The 16,121-nt window shown below is 43.5% G+C and overlaps 1 protein-coding gene across 7 annotated transcripts in view; it reads left to right on the top strand.

Moving 5' to 3' along the window:
* Positions 1 to 16,121, top strand: part of Mta3 (metastasis associated 1 family member 3) — a 118,122-nt gene that overhangs the window by 66,527 nt on the left and 35,474 nt on the right. For all 7 annotated transcript variants that reach the window (XM_057766379.1, XM_057766368.1, XM_057766323.1 and 4 more), the window contains 3 exons: positions 3,512 to 3,700; positions 9,565 to 9,639; positions 11,829 to 11,887. In XM_057766379.1, coding sequence (XP_057622362.1) covers positions 3,512 to 3,700; positions 9,565 to 9,639; positions 11,829 to 11,887 — 323 coding nt within the window. The remainder of the gene's footprint in view (positions 1 to 3,511; positions 3,701 to 9,564; positions 9,640 to 11,828; positions 11,888 to 16,121) is intronic.

The raw sequence follows: 16,121 nt of genomic DNA, 5'->3' as shown, positions 1-16,121 counted from the left end.
CACTGCCATCTGTTGTGAATGGGATGAAATGTGACAACACCTTTGCTTTTTGGCAGAGGGAACAACTTGTGCTTGGTTGTGATTTTCAAAATTTAGATTTGAATGGATCTTGCAACGTGTGTTTGTATTTATTGAAAAGATGTGGTCTTTGCAAAGCATTTATCTGAGAGGGACTTGGGTTGTTTTATGCTTAGTTTTCAAATTTTAAGTTGAGATATATGTACACTATATCTCATCCATGGAGTGAACTTCATGGTTGCATACATCAGTGTAAAAGCACTACTAGGTGTGGATACAGTGTAGGGTCCCCACCGTGTCCTTTGTGCCCTCCCAGTCCATATTCTGGAGTGTACACCACCCAATTTGTATGGTCTCTTAAATTTTCTTCCTTTTTTTTTTTTTGTTTGTTTTTTTGGTTTTTAGAGACAAGGATTCTCTGTGTAGCCCCTAGCTGTCCTGGAACTTGCTCTGTAGACAGGTTGACCTCGAACTCACAGAGATCTACCTGCCTCTGCCTCCCGAGTGGTGGTATTAAAGGCGTGCGCCACCACCGCCTGGCTATTTTCTTTATTGAATGTTGTTTTCTTTGGGTATGGCAACTATGTTCTTTTACTTAAGGCTTTTAAAGAATACAGTTAGACCACACAAAAAGCAACATCTGAGCGTCTTAGAAAGATGAGATTAAAGGGCCTTATGAGAGATAGGACCCTCTGGTTTCCATCGTGAAATTGTCCCATCAAGTTCAGCGGTGCCTTGTGCAACCAGCTCCTACCAACTGCACTGCCCTCTCTGCCAAGCTGCAGTTCACTTATTTGAGATGAGTCTCGTGGTTTTAATGCTGGCTGGAGATGGTTGGTGGCCTGGAAGCTGTCCTGCAGTCTGAGCCTCCTCAATGACTAGAGACAGGGGACATCCTTGCACATGGCTTGTGCTGTGGTTTATCTTGTGGTTTCTTCCAACCAGCTGATCGGTGCACTGTTACCTGAGACAGATATTTAATTCTGTGACATTTGGTTTCAAAGCACCAGTTAGTTATAAAAACTACTTTTACCTTTTGAGGAATTTCATCATCACAGTAAGTTTGCATAAGGTTTTAGAGGGGGATGTTGAGGATCATACCTGGGACCTCAAGCAAGTCTGGCACTGAGCTATACTCGAGCCCTTGTATAATTATTGGCTTTGTTGTTTTTGGTTTTTTTGAGACAGACTTAGTATATTCAGGGATAACACTGACCTCCTTATCCTCCTGCCTCCACATCCCAAGTGGTGGGATTGGCTTTTGAACACTACCTAGTCTTTCAGGTTTTTTTTTTTTCAATTTTATTACCTGTTGTCAATTTAGGATATTAAAATAACAGTTTATGGCCCTATCCTTAGTTGAAAGACTCCCTAGGTACTATTGATCTCTCTGTTTTTATAATGAGATGGTCAGAAAGAGTACTCAGATTTGGAGATAAAAGAAACAGCTAAATCACAGGGTCTAGTGGGTGAGGTTAGCTAGACTCATTGCTTGTGAAACTTGGCCGGGTGTGACAGGAGGCAAGAGCAGGGCTAGCGTTCTGAAGCCATGGTGCAGCAGAGAGAGCTTCTCTCAGAGAATACTGTCCATCACTGACGCCTGCAGCAAATGAGCACCTCAGACGGTCGCCAAGCTGTGACTGTCAAGGGAGTCTGATAATGGCATTTTCTCTTGGACTTTTTGTTTTGTGGAATCCAGAGATTTGTTTTAAAGCTAACGCCAAACCCTGTTCAGTCACTAAACAGATCTGTACCAGTTGCTGCCTTTGGCTTTGTCAACAAATTCAATTTCTATGTCCGTGTTGGCCATTTTGGTTAATATCTCACAGTGTGAATGCATCCTTGTTGTGTTATAGGGTTTCACTGGTTGGCTGGCTTCAAATTTGTAATCCTCCTACCTCACTCCTGAGTGTGTTAGGATTACAAACATGTACTACCATGCCCAACTGTAAATATATACCTTAACTAATTAATTAATTATTGTTGATGTTTGGTGTTTTGAGGCAGAATTTCTCTGCGTAGCCCTGGTTGGACCTAGAACTTGCTCTGTAGACCAGGCTGGCCTTGAAGTCAGAGCTCCCCCTGCCGTTGCCTCTCCAGAATGCCGGGACTAAAGGTACACATTACCACCACCTGGCTAATTAATTATTTTTTAATGTATGTGTTTTATTGAGTGACAAACTCTCACTGTGTAACTGACTGTAACTCAAAGACGCCTGCTCTGACTCCAAGTGCTGGGATTAAAGGTGTGCACTACCACATCCTGTGCACTTGTGAAGTTTTAAATGATTGACCTGTTGTGATGGTGTAAAAGATGCAAGGCTTGGCAGTCATGTGCTCCAAAGCCTGTGTGGATAGTGGGATGGACACAGAGGCAGGATAGCCTTGCCAGCCAGTCTTGCGTGTCAGTGTGTGTGCGTGCATGTGTGTGTTCACATGTGCATGCGTGTGTGTGTGCATGTGTGTGTACACATGTGCATGTGTGTGCGTGTGTGTGCATGTGTGTGTGTACACGTGTGTATGTGTGTGCACATGTGTGTGTTTGCAGGGCTGACCGTCCTACTTTGCCGTTTTCTGGGCATTCGTAAACGTCTGTGAAAATGTGTAAAGGACTCTCTTCAATAGATAAACTATCAAAAGTTGTGAAGTTTTATATCCGCGTAGGGCGCGCGGATTTGAGCCCAACACTTGGTGCATGACAGGGAGCACCACCACACCCTCCTAAATATGTCCTCACCTCTGTTCCCTTCTCAAATCACCCTTGCTTATCATCTATAGAAGCCCACACTGCTCATCTGTTCTTGGTCAAAGTCTCAACCAAGTTACATTAGAACATGGATTTCTAATCTTGTTTGTTTTGTGTTTAATATGAATATGTATTTCTTTTACGTATTTATTTTATGTGTATATATGTATGTGTGTGAGTATATGTGTGTCATGGAGTCGATTCTCTCCTACCATGTAAGTGAGGGAATTGAACTCAGACTGTAAGGCTTGGCAGCAAGCACCTTTACTGCTGAGCCATCTCATTGGCCCAGATATATAATTTTGCTTTAAATAAGATGCACTATTCTGATTTTTCTTTCCATCTCTTGTTCTTTTTAATAGTACATTATTCTCTAACTTGAATCAATGTTTTTAATACAATGCTTTCTCTCTCACGCATAGTGTGCCTTCCTAATCAGTGCTGGTTATGCCAGTCTTCCACAGTAATTGCAGTGACTTGGGTATTTTTAAGTAAACGAAATCTTGAAGTCAAATTGATTGTGTTCTTAATTGAATATTTTGAGAATTTGGATCTTCATGGTTGCCGTCATTCCAAATGGATGTATTTTTAAAACACCTTAGCATTCTTTTGCCAGTAAGCATTCTCTTCAAACAATTATTCGGTGGTGTTTGGCTGTTTGATTTGTTTTTTAAAAGGAACCCCTAAGGATCCTGTTAATTACGCGCATCTGCATTCAGTGCTGGTTTTCGCTTTTCTTCTCCCCAGTTCCACGCCATGGATACACTGTACAGGCACAGTTATGACCTGAGCAGTGCCATCAGTGTCCTTGTGCCACTTGGAGGACCAGTCCTGTGCAGAGATGAGATGGAGGAGTGGTCGGCCTCCGAAGCCAGCTTGTTCGAAGAAGCACTGGAGAAGTATGGCAAAGACTTCAATGACATCCGTCAGGACTTTGTAAGTGGAAAACCATAAATGGGTGGTTGAGACTGAAATGTTGATTTGTCTGTTTGTTAACTCTTTCACGTTTAGTGCGCCTCTAACTGTTTTGTTGGTACCAGGACCTTGAGAATATGTTCTGCCACTGGCCACACCCTTAGCCACTGACAGTGATTTTATTCACTTAAAATAGAATGATGGGTCACTTAGAAGGAAGCAGTTGACATTTGCTTTGTATTGTGACTATGACCCAGGGCGAGGAGTCCTGAGCTTCTGGAATACACACACCTTGGTTGCATGAATTTACCCTCTGTAGCTCTCTGATTTCCAAGAGGAAATATGGACTTTTCTAAGCATTTGTGCTAAATATTACAGTCTGTGTGTACTCTCTCTGTCTGCTCAGACTTCCTCAAGTTGTGTTACCAATTGTTGATGTGTATTTGTAACATAGCTGTAACCTTGACCAAACAAAAGAGCCGGATTTGCTTTTCAGTTCCCAACTGTCTCTGATTTGTTTTGTTTTGTTTTTTCAAGACAGGGTTTCTCTGTAGCTTTGGAGCCTGACCTGGAGCTAGCTCTTGTAGACCAGGCTAGCCTTGAACTCACAGAGATTCACCTGCCTCTCTGTCTCTCAAGAGCTGCGATTAAGGGCGTGCAGCACCACTGCCCCTAGCTTGTCTTTGATTCTTAATGATATGCAATGTTCTACTTAGAATCAATCTTATTATGTCTAAAATCTATTCCCTTTTAGATACATTGAGAAATTGTGTATTCAAGTTGCACAGCGTGATGTACACATACTGAGAAGTAATGACCACACCTAACATGTCTACTGACAGTTACTGTTGTGCATGTGTGCCTGGGAAGACCTACTTTTAAGTTTTCTGTCCTAGGGAGCAAACCCGAGCCTCTGGTGTGTCGGGAGCACTCCATCACTGAGCTCTAACCCCAAGCCCTTTCAAGCCTTCTTTGTCAGAGTTTTGCTAAGTTGCTCAGGCTTCCCTTGAACTTGCGAGCTTCTGCCTCAGCATTTGGAGTAGCGGGCATTATAACTGCACAACCACCCCAGAAGTCTTGCTTTCTTTAGTTTTCTCTTTGAAAAATAAGTTTTGCTTGAGATCTTCATAAATTGCTTTCTATAATAGCCATCCTTCATTTTAATTGTAAAAATGTTTGTTTGCTTATTTGTTTGTGGCAGGGCGAGACTGTGTAACCCTAGCTGGTACAAACCTGGGCAGGTCATCCTGTGTCTGCCTCCCGAGTGTTGGGATTACAAGCGTATACGGCTGTACTGACCTAAGAATCCACTCCTTGGCTATCACACTTAGATATGAGCCATGCCTTTTAGTTTGTTGACTATCTCTTGAATTAGTTATAAAACATAAAATTGTTACTTATCAATGTAGATTGATACATTAGATTTCAGGCACAGTACTTATAAGTTGTTGTTTTCAATGAAATCTGCCCCAACAAAACCTCAGGCACACCTAGACTGTTATGTGCTATAGTACTAAATTCTAAAATCAGGCAGGTGACAGGTCTCTGTAATCCTTATGGTCAGGCAGCTGGGTCTGGAAGATCTTAAGTTCAAGGTCAGCCTAGAAATTACACTTTGTTAAAGACTTATGGTCAGGTGGTCATAGCAGTACAGTGTTATTGATATAAAAATTATGAGCATAATTCAGCTAAAAGTGCAAGCTCAAAAGTCTCCCGAAGATCCTATTCTGGGTCAATGAGATGGTTAAGCCAGTAAGAGCACTTAACTGCCCAGCTTTCTAACCTGAGATTCCTGCCCTGGACTCACGTGGTGGACGGTGAAAACTGACACCGCAAACTATTCGCGTGTGCACGTACTCACACTCATAATAAACAAACAAACAAACAAATAAATAAATGGTTTTGTTTGTTTGTTATAAACAACAAAATCTTGAACCAAATATGGTGTGGTACGCATTTGTAAAACTGGTGCTTGGGAGACAGAGGCGGGAGGATCCGGAGCTCAAGGCCACACGCAACTACTTGGTGAGTTCTGAGACCAGTCTGGGCTACGTGAGGTCCTCTCTCACGACAATGGCAAAAACACACTGTTCTCATAATGGATGAGATGGGAAACGCTCAAGTGAAGGGTTTCCTGTTTCCTTTGTGTCCGGTGATAGTTCAGAATTTGGTGCTTGTCTGCTCTGTGGCAGGAACCCTGCCCTTAGCTAGCTTGCTCACGGTGGCAGGCTCCTCTCTCTCTTTTTCCATTCTAGGCTGTTCTTTTCTCGCAGCACCCATCCCCTTGATGGCAGCAGCGTCATCTTTCTTGTGGGTTTGCATGTTTGTGGTGGAAGGAGCAATCCCATCTTTCCTGAGAGGACCAGAGAACATAGAGTGTAGTCTTTTTCTCTACCCCTCTGTGGCTGTCATTTGTGAATTGCTAGGCCTCACTGAGCATCAAAAACAAGGCACGATTTTAAACCTGTTCCCTTGACCTGCAAGATCCTACCTGATTGAGCTGCGAGCCGTTGGAAGGGCAGAGCCCTGCGACCCCACACTTCCTAAACAAAGCCCGGGACAGTGGGGCTAAAGCCATAGAATCATAAGCCTGGGTGCTTGTCCAAACTGACCTCTGTGACTCAGCTGCCCACCCCTGGCTGCTCATCCCTGATTCTCAGGTCCCAGGCCCCATACAGCTCCTGTGGCTCCCAGTCTAGCAAGATATAGCTCCATTGTCCCCAGTGGCTTCCAGACAGGCTCGACCATCTGTGATGCTAACACACAGACTCAGTGGCCACAGGCTCACACTTCAAATCTGTTGAATGAGAGCCACAGAATCCACATGCCAAAACCATACATCAGCCATACCCCTCTTTTTTGCTTGATGAAATTCTCTACATATTCCCTGCAATCCTAAATATTGTCCTCCTTTCTAGCTAACATGGTCAGTGTTAATTTTGGGGGCAGGGGATAGAGATGCATGTGAGCCTGCACAAGGTTCTGGGCTGGTCCCCATACCCCACACCCACGAAAGTGCACTGTATCCATACGGTTATCTTAAAGTTTGTGTTTGAGTGTTCTACCATGTGGGGCTAGTTTAGAGCTTGAGGTCTGTCTGTTACTTAATTCCTTGACAATGGGTTATTTATAGTCTAGCTTTTTTGCATTTCATGGGATTTGTTTTGTTTTGTTTTTTGGTGTGTTTTTTTTTTTAGATGCAGAGTTACCTTGTAAAAACACTAGCAGACTGAGTATAATAGTGTTTGTATGCTGAAATGAGCATGTCTGGTCCATTCAGGTCTTGGGGTGGGGTGGGTGCAGACTCCATTCAGCTGTCCCAGCTTTGGGGCTTGTTTTACTGCTGAGTTTTCATCCTTCACTGGTGTCTCACAGGACCACAGAGATCTGAGTTTCTTGCTTCTGCTAGACATTTTCCTCGCCCACCAGGAAAGTCTCCCTACCCGGCTCGCTCTCCTAGCATCTCCCACCCCCATCCCAGTTCTCACCTAATGGGTTTTACTGCCTGGCTAGCTTGCAGGATTATTCCAGCAAGCTCATCATATCCACCCATGGGATCCTTCTGCAGTATCCAAGCGACACATTATCCTTTTGATGCTGGCAAGTTTCATTTCCATGACTTCACTGGTTACTCCATTTTCGGGTGCAGCTCTCACATCCTTCAGGCCGTGAGCACGTGTGACTAAACCCACTCTTCCATTTGGTCTGCTGCCTTTTATTATGTTTGCATATTTAGCCAATTATGCTGTTTGGGGCAGCAGTGAATAGGAACCACAAGACTTGGAGTTCTCTTTTTACTATTTACTTTTATTCTGTGTACATGGGTGTTTGGTCTGCATGTGTGTCTGCATGTCACATGTATGCCTGGTGCCCATAGAAGCCAGAAGAGGGCATTGATCCCCCAGTACTGGAAGTATAGGAGATTGTAAGCTACTATGTGGATGCTGGGAACTGAACAGGGTCCTCTGGAAAAGCAGCAAATGTGTCTCTCTGGGGGCTGGTGGAGAGATGTTTCAGAGGTTAAGAGCTCTTGCTGCTCTTTCCGAGGTCCTGAGTTCAGTTCCCAGCAAACACATGGTGTCTTAAAACCATCTATAATGAGATCTGGTGCCCTCTTCTGGTGTGCAGGCAGAACAGTGTATACATAATAAATAAATAAATCTTTAAAAAAAATGTGTTCTCCAGCCTCCTTCTTTTGGTTTTTGAAAGAAGGTCTCATGTAGTCCAGGCTGGCCTCAAGCTTGATGCTCCTGCCTCAGAATCCTAAAGCTGGGTGGGGCTAGAGGCATGTCACACCATGCTCTGCTATCTGGAATAGCTTTCCTTCCGTTCAGGTGGTGAGTGTAATGTGTCTCGTGGCTGGCTGGGTCATTGCTGGTGTTGTAGTGTGACCTCACTGATCCTGAAAGACACCTTCTGACAGGTGTTGACGTCTTTGGGAGTGGGTGTCGCAGGAGCTCTCCTGAAGCCGTAACTGAGGTTGAGAGAGAGGGCACTGAATCAATTGTTAATTGCCTGCCACTGTCCCTGGTTGGAAGGAGCTGGTGCTGGGCTAGACCTGTATGGGCTTCATGGACCAGATGACATACAATGTAAAATGGCTGGGCTTACATGGCCACTTGGCTTCCTTTTCTCGACTTTCCAGACAAATGCCTGTCAGATCCTTGTTTGTTTAGGAGAGAAGGCAGTAATGACTTTAGCCTGCTTAGAAACCACAGCATGGCTGACCTGGGGCCCTGCTGAAGTTGCCTTTCACCGTCTTTCAGGCAACTCCCATTAGATGAATGCACTGGGTTTAAAACTGAAAATCCTAAATAGCTATTTGCTTCAGCTGCACCCCAGAACTAGCGACTGTGCCGTGTTCCTGCAAATGGCAAAAGTTATGACCTTGTAATTACTGTTTAAGTTGCCGTCCAAGTCAGCTGCAAACACTGCCTTTCTCTGAAATTCCTGGCTTCTTTAGGTCAAACATGTAAGGAAATTAGTTGATGGAGTCTAGGCTGGCGTGGGTGGTGCCAAGTGGGTCCCAAGTCCCACAGCTGCTAGGTGTCCAAGGGTGTGGTTTTAAGTGGCTCCTCCTTATGGCATGCTGGGAGTCAGAGGGCTGAGTTCCCTTCTCAACAGCAGCCACAGTTCAAGATGGCCCTGCCAACCCTTCCTGTTCCCGTGGAGGCCTACCGCTCTCAGTTGTCTGGGTGATGACCTCATCTGCAGAGGGCTCTGAAAAGTGTCTTCTTAGGTCTAGAACTCATGAGTAGGATTTTTTTTTTTTTTAAGTATTAGGGAAAACAGCAAAGGCAAACTTACTTTTAAAATAGAAAACACCCCCAGAGATGTAGCCTGTTGTTTTATTTATAATAAAACAAAACAGAGTTGTCAGGAAAGGGTTGAGAAATATTACACCAGAGACCAATAGAAGATACCCAGTTGCAGTGACCTCTTTGAAAGCTAGAGTAACTCAGCCTTGAACTGTTTAAATAGTATTTCTAAAATTATGCATCAGAGGTGATGACATAACTTACGGTAGTGCAGCTGCCTAGCATGATGCAAAAGGCCCATTTTAATTAGTTAATTAATTGTTCTTCAGTCTCTCCTGTCACTACTTCATGGGGCTAAAACCTTTCCTGAGTAAGTCAGGAAATCTTCCCAGTGATGATGTTAGTAATTTTTAATCAAATTGATGAGGAATGGAGTGCATGCATTGAATGGGATCTCTTATTAAATATAACGTATACTTTTTGCTAAGAATTAATTTTGTTGGTTTTTTTAAGATTTTATTTCTAGAACGAGTCTAATATACAGATCCTTCATTTCCAGTAAGTGGTTTTGAAGGAAAACACTTTATGCTGTGGGTTGTTTTCATTATCATCGTAAATGTCTTTCAGCTCCCGTGGAAGTCCTTGACGAGCATCATTGAATATTACTACATGTGGAAAACTACTGACAGATACGTGCAGCAGGTAACTTCCGTGCCACCAGCACCATTCAGCGTGCTTTCTGTTTGTGTCAGTGTTGGCTAGTAATGTACTAATCCCGAGCCTGTTTGACCTTTCCTAGAACTACTTAAATCCCACGATTTCATGTCTTTTTTTTTTTTAATATTTTCATCTTAATAGTTTACTGTTCTCAGCATTTGCTTTCGTGACAATTTGAGAACAACAATAGAGAGACCTTGTTTCCCTTGTATGGCTGGGGCTTCATCTCTTTATGACAAGTGGGGTGTACTAGAAATCTAGCCCTGTCATGAACCCATGGAGGATATGTCTATGGATTAAAAATTGAGCCTGATGCCATCAGATACTTAAGTGATTTTATGAAACCTCCTTCCATGACATTTTTATAGGTCTGTTCTGCAAGCTCTAGAGCCTACCCCGTCTGAGGTCCCTTCTGCAGTGCTAGGGAGCCTACCTAAGGCCTAGTCTATGGTAGGTAGGCGCTCTGCCTCCGAGCTGCATACCCAGTCCTCCTGTCAGCTTTTGACCTTAATTGTAACACATTTGTTATTTTGAGACAGGGTCTCATTGGGTAGCTTAGGCTGTTCCTAAACTTGAGTTCTTCCTGCTTCAGTCTGGAGTGCTAGGATTGCAGGTGTTTGCCACCAAGCCTGGGTATGGTAGCCTTAGTCTTTGTAATTTGATCCTTTCTCCTCCAAAGTCATGGAGAAGGGAACCATTTAATGTTTGAGATCTTCCCAAATGTCCTAAATTCATATAGCTCTTAGTTACTTATTTTGAAAAACCTGCCTTTGGGGAAATGACCTTAGTAAAGGCCTGTTTTAGAGTCTTGCAGTCACATGCAGAACAAGGCAGAGATTAAAAACAGACAGCATTCGCCTAAATGTGCAAGCTGTCCAGTGGCTTGTTGTACTGGATGCTGTACAAATGCATCTTAAGGATGGCTCCCACATGCCAGGAGTTGCCGTGGTCATGAATAGTGGATAGAAATCCACAGTGTATTGAACAATTCCCAGTGTCAACACCATATGTAATGCAAAAAGTGCATATTTTAAACAACTGTGGTGGAAATGAAGGCTCTGCTGCCTGGAAACCTGTGCTGTTCAAGTCAGGAAGTGTCCCCTAAGAAGGAACAGGCACAGCACTAAAGATACTTAGTTAAATGTTCTTGGAAAAGATTATTTTCCAAAAATGTTGTCTCCATTTGAAGTTTCAGGTTAGCCCTGAATATTTTTGTTTTCATTTGGTTGGACAACTGAAGGCTGGGTTTGTAGTCTCTCTGGGGACCGTGTGCTCTTCTCCCTTCTATTTGCTTTTAATTTTACATTGATCAGGACCTAGATCTGAGATGTGCTCTCCTTCCCTCTCCTTCCCTGCATTTGGCTCCCGGTTGGCTTCAGTACAGCGTCTGTGAGCTCAGCCGAGGTTTAAGGTTACATCAGAGCCAGGTGTAGAGGCGCGCACCGTAAACCCTGCACTTGGAAGTTTGAGGCAAGGCTGACCAGCACAGTAGTGAGTTCCAGGTCATCTCAGCTACACAGCCAAACCCTATCTCAAACCTGACAACAGTTATTACATATGGTTCATCAATTGAGGGTAAAGCTTATTTAGGTTATTTTTTTTTTTTTTTGAGTAACTATAGTCATTTCCTCTTGCAGACGTCACTGCAAGTCTTGCATGGGTTTTAGAGCTCTCTCTAAATATTTTTTACAAGCAACGTTTTTGTTTGGTGTGTGTGTGTTGGTGGTGGTGGTGGGACAGTATATGTGCACATTTTCCTTCCAGAAAGACAAGAACTAAAATAGAAAACTGAATTTACAAAACTAAGAACAGCTATTGTTGATGTCCTCTGAGGACTGGAGGTGAAGCTCAGTGGTAGAGTATGTGCTTAGCATGTGTCGAGGCCCCGGGTTCAATTTTACACACACACACACACACTTCTTCATAAAAGATTGGGAAGTGGAACTTTTCATTGCTTTACTTTAAAAATCTGTTTCAGAAACTTTATGTGTGCTTACATTTCTGTAGCTGAGAATGACGTTCTCAAGTTACTAAAGCTTTAGAATATGTTTATGATAGAAATCTTAACATAAGAATTGTGCTGTAATCTTTATCTTCTTGTGTTTTTAAGGCTATGAGATGTTAATAATTAGTATGCATTTTATGTAAACTGTTTTGTTCATCTTTCGAATTAGAAACGCCTAAAAGCAGCCGAAGCCGAGAGCAAACTGAAACAAGTATATATCCCAACTTAGTAAGTAACTGGTTTTATGAAATATTTATCCTGCTCTTAATTCTGTCACTCCAAACATGTCATTTGCTCATTGTGACAAACCTGAATTTCTTTGTGTGTCTTACCTTTTTCCTCCTCAAAGTCCAAAAGTTGTTTTCTGTTGTCCCACTGAAATGACTTAGGAAAGAAAAGAGTAGGTGACAGGACCCTGTGTAACCCGGCATAAGGGTTGTGGGTAAACCACTGCCCATTGGATTTGCATTGAGCTACGTGGCAAGTGAGAGGAGCTAAGTCTGTTACACGAAGCAAACTGTGTTCCATAAGCTTCCGCATCGTGGGCTGAGTGCTGTCTAGTTAGTGTGTGCCATCCTTTTGAGGTATGTTGTTTGCATGATTTGTTGAGAACTTTACATTGTTTCTTGGGCCATGCTTTGTAAACAATCGGTAGGTTCTGAGTGTTTCCAGCATTCTGTCTTTGGGGTTTACAGGTAATTGTCATGTATGTGGATGTCAGTTTGGGTCTTATTCGCTGTTTTCAGTGTCTTGCACTCTTTTGTTGTTGAGGTCTTAGATTTGGTCACTCAGATTTACTACAACTTTCTCTCTGCTGTTCCAAGACTTTTCTAATTCTTTGAGCGAAATTCAGTCATTTTATATACATTTTTCTTCGCTGGATTTGAGTATATTGTATGATACATGTTTTTACATATAGGAGGCTTCATGGACAATGAAGTATGGGCTTTCGTGATAATCTTTTTTTTTTTTTTTTTTTTTTTTGGATTTTTCGAGACAGGATTTCTCCGTAGCTTTTGGTTCCTGTCCTGGAACTAGCTCTTGTAGACCAGGCTGGCCTCGAACTCACAGAGATCCGCCTGCCTCTGCCTCCAGAGTGCTGGGATTAAAGGAGTGCGTCACCACCGCTCGGCTCGTGATAATCTTTTATCTCAAGATGTATATACATAAAACTAGTTTACTTTTTTGTTGGCTTTTCTTTGTGTGTTGAGGGGTGTATTGGTTTTTGGTTTTCTTTCTTTCTTTTTTTTTTCCAAGATATGGTCTCACTGTGTAGCCCTAGCTGTCCTGGAATTCATTCTGTAGACCAGGCTGGCTTCAAACGCAGAGACCTGCCTGCCTCTGCCCCCCACCAAGCACTTGGGTTAAAGACATTCACTACTATGCTAGACTTTGGTTGAGTTTTTTAAAACTGGCTTTTACTCGTCCCATACTTATCCTTTTTCTTCTGCAGGGTCATTTTGAGATCCTTTAAAATTATATATTTACTTTACGGATTCTAAATGTGTCATCTCACAAAGAAAACATTGTGACTCAAAGCCTGAGCTTTCATGAAGTGGCCTTCCCTGGTCCCGCAGTGCTGTCTCCTCAGAGAGAGCAGCAGTGGCCAAGGCTCAGTGGCCCATGGCTGTTTTTATCCGAGTCAGGGACCCGACACTAGTCTGGATAGAACGTCAACTGTCACCCGAGGCTGTGCATGACGTATTGTCTAAGCCTGCTTTTGCAGTCCAAGTGCAGAATTTAGTGCTTGTGACTCTGTTATCCCAAACCTGAACTTTTTAACCATTGAGCCCTTTACGGGAAAAATTTTCTACATTCTGATCAAAGTGATCCTTGGAGAACAAACACATTCTGATCATACTCATAAACAATGTGCATTATTTGAAAATACGCTGGGTTTCGGGGCTGTATGTAAATCTGAGTCCTTTAATGAATTTCCAAGTTAATTCTGAATTAGAATGCTGTTTTTTTTTTTTAATAGATTAAGAATTCTTTGTCATACTTTGAGCCTAGCAGTGTCTTTAAGTCTCTTACAGTCACAGTGCTGTATTAGTACCAGGGGAGAAGATTAAAGGCAGCTGCCCCCTGGAGGCACACAGTACAGACCTGGTGTGCTGAGAATAGTGACCAAGAAGATAGCTTGGGGGGGCAGGGGCGGTGAGTAGCTTGTTATGTCCCTGAGGAAGTACTCTGTTGATGGTAGAAGTACTGAACAGGCAACACAGACTTTCTAAGCCAATGGTGTCCTGAGCTGGGACAGGGCTGGGCATAGTTGAGGAGCCCAGAGAAAGATGGGATGGCAGTGTGGAGAGAGCCAACCTGGTGGGGAGGGGGCAGGTAGTATGGGGTCCCCATGACTTGAAGAGTGGAAGAATTTTATATGAAGACATGTCATGGTCTTGAAAAAGATCGCAGGCTGCATTTGGAACGTGGATCCAGGAAGTAGTGGCGTAGTTATGGGGAACGAGTTATGGGTTCTCAGGAGTGGAGATGATATCAGCTCGACCTGGAAAGAGCTCTGGAGATGATGCTGTATTAGGAGGCAACTGGCACGTCACGTTTGAGTCCACCATTGGGTGGGTTGTCCTGCCAGTCACTAAGCTCGGAAATGGTGGTAAAGTATCAGGTTAGGCCATTTTGGGTTTGTTCTATCAAAAAAAGGATTGTGGATATGTGTCCAGTATATACTAAACATACTGACCTTACTCAGGGGCAAGGGCTCAGCTGGAGACACTGTAAACTTGAGCAGAGAATGATGCCACTTCAAATCATGATTAGATCTCCGGGGGAGAGCGTCCAGAAAGGGGCTTTGCAGGGAACTTGGAATCAGTTCGTGTTTCTAGAGCAAACAGTGTCTCATAGCTGCTCATGGACAGCCGGAGTCAGGGGAGCCGAAAGGCAGGGTGTGTTTCAAGGACGGGGTGAGATGAGCATTGCTGGATGCTGGCGCAGTACAGTCAGGAACTCTGAGATTTGGAAGTCACTGTGATGTCGTGGAGTGGCGGAAACTGCTCGTGAACAGAGACAAGCTAATGGCAGAGGGAGACTCTGTCAAATGGGAAAAGATAAAACTTAAATACACGAGCCTAAGAAGATCCAGTGTTGGGCTGGAGACATGGCTCAGTGGTTAAGAGCACTGGCTGCTCTTGCAGAGGACCTGGGTTTGATTCCCAGCACCCACATGGTGACTCTCAACCATTCATAACTCCCATTATGTATAAATAATAACTTGAGGGTCCAAGGAGAGAATGATATGTCCAAAATGCTCCAGGGGGCCAGAGATGGTAGGAGTCTGGAGCACAGATCAGGGGAGGGTGGATTAAAGAAAGGACAGTTTCATGGAGTGTCAATGTAAACATTTCTCAGTGTCCTTGATTTAATCTTTAGGTGGCTATCCTCAGTGGTCCTCGGGTCTGCAGTACTCACTGTGATTCCAAACAGTGGCTTACTCAGCCAGGCACTTTGTGCAACCCATTTACACAGCCAGCTGTGTTTGTGCCCCTGTCTTCTTCCTGGCACCTCAACTGAAGATAGTATCCGCTCTTTTTTCTCTTAGATTTACTTACGTATTTTATGTCTGTAAGCACTTTGCTTACTTGTATGTCTGTGTATCATGTGTGTGTGTTTTGTCCAGGGAGGTCAGAAGAGGGATCGGATCCCCTAGAACTGGAGTTATGGATGATTGTGAGCCACTGTGTGGGTGCTGGGAATCAAACCCAGGGCCTCTGCAAGAGCAGCAAGTGCACCTAACTGCCGAGCCCTCTTCCCAGGCCAGCATCAGCTTTTCTTAGACTCATATATTTAGCCCTGCATTTAAATGCCAAGTTTCCATATTTCTGGGAAACTTCTGGCTTGACTTCAAGTGGTGGGAAGCATGATTTCACAGCTGCTACATGGTAGATTCCTTTTCAATTGGAAATGTTACACCTTTTTGGGAACTTTAGTTTCTCTGAACCACTCTTTCCTTTCCTTTCCTTTCCTTTCCTTTCCTTTCCTTTCCTTTCCTTTCCTTTCCTTTCCTTTCCTTTCCTTTCCTTTCCTTTCCTTTCCTTTCCTTCTTTCCTTTTTTGGGACATGGTCTTTCTCTACATAACCCCAGATGTTCTAGAACTCACAGTGTAGACCAGACTGGCCTCAAATTCACAGAGATTTGTTTTCCTCTGCCTCCAGAGTGCTGGGATTAAATGCGTGTGCCACCATGCCTGGCCCCACTTCTTTTCTTTTTGTTCTAAAAAACAAACAGCAACAATAAAACTTGTTTCATTTATTTATTATTGGTTTGTTTGATATTGTCTCACTGTGTAACAGAGGTGAAAGGTCCCCTAGAAGAAAGCTCTCCTGTGGCAGGTCTTTGTTGACTACTCATTGACTCTGTATTTGCCAGCTCAGGGCAGGAGCTATCCTGCTGGCAGCTCTGTTTACATAGTAAGCGCCACGATATGTCTGGGCTATGTGAAAAATT

The sequence above is a fragment of the Chionomys nivalis genome, chromosome 1, assembly GCF_950005125.1.
Source record: "Chionomys nivalis chromosome 1, mChiNiv1.1, whole genome shotgun sequence".
NCBI classification, from domain to species: Eukaryota; Metazoa; Chordata; class Mammalia; order Rodentia; family Cricetidae; genus Chionomys; species Chionomys nivalis.
Note: the sequence above shows the minus strand (reverse complement) of the source record. Positions and strands in the feature narration are given on the sequence as shown.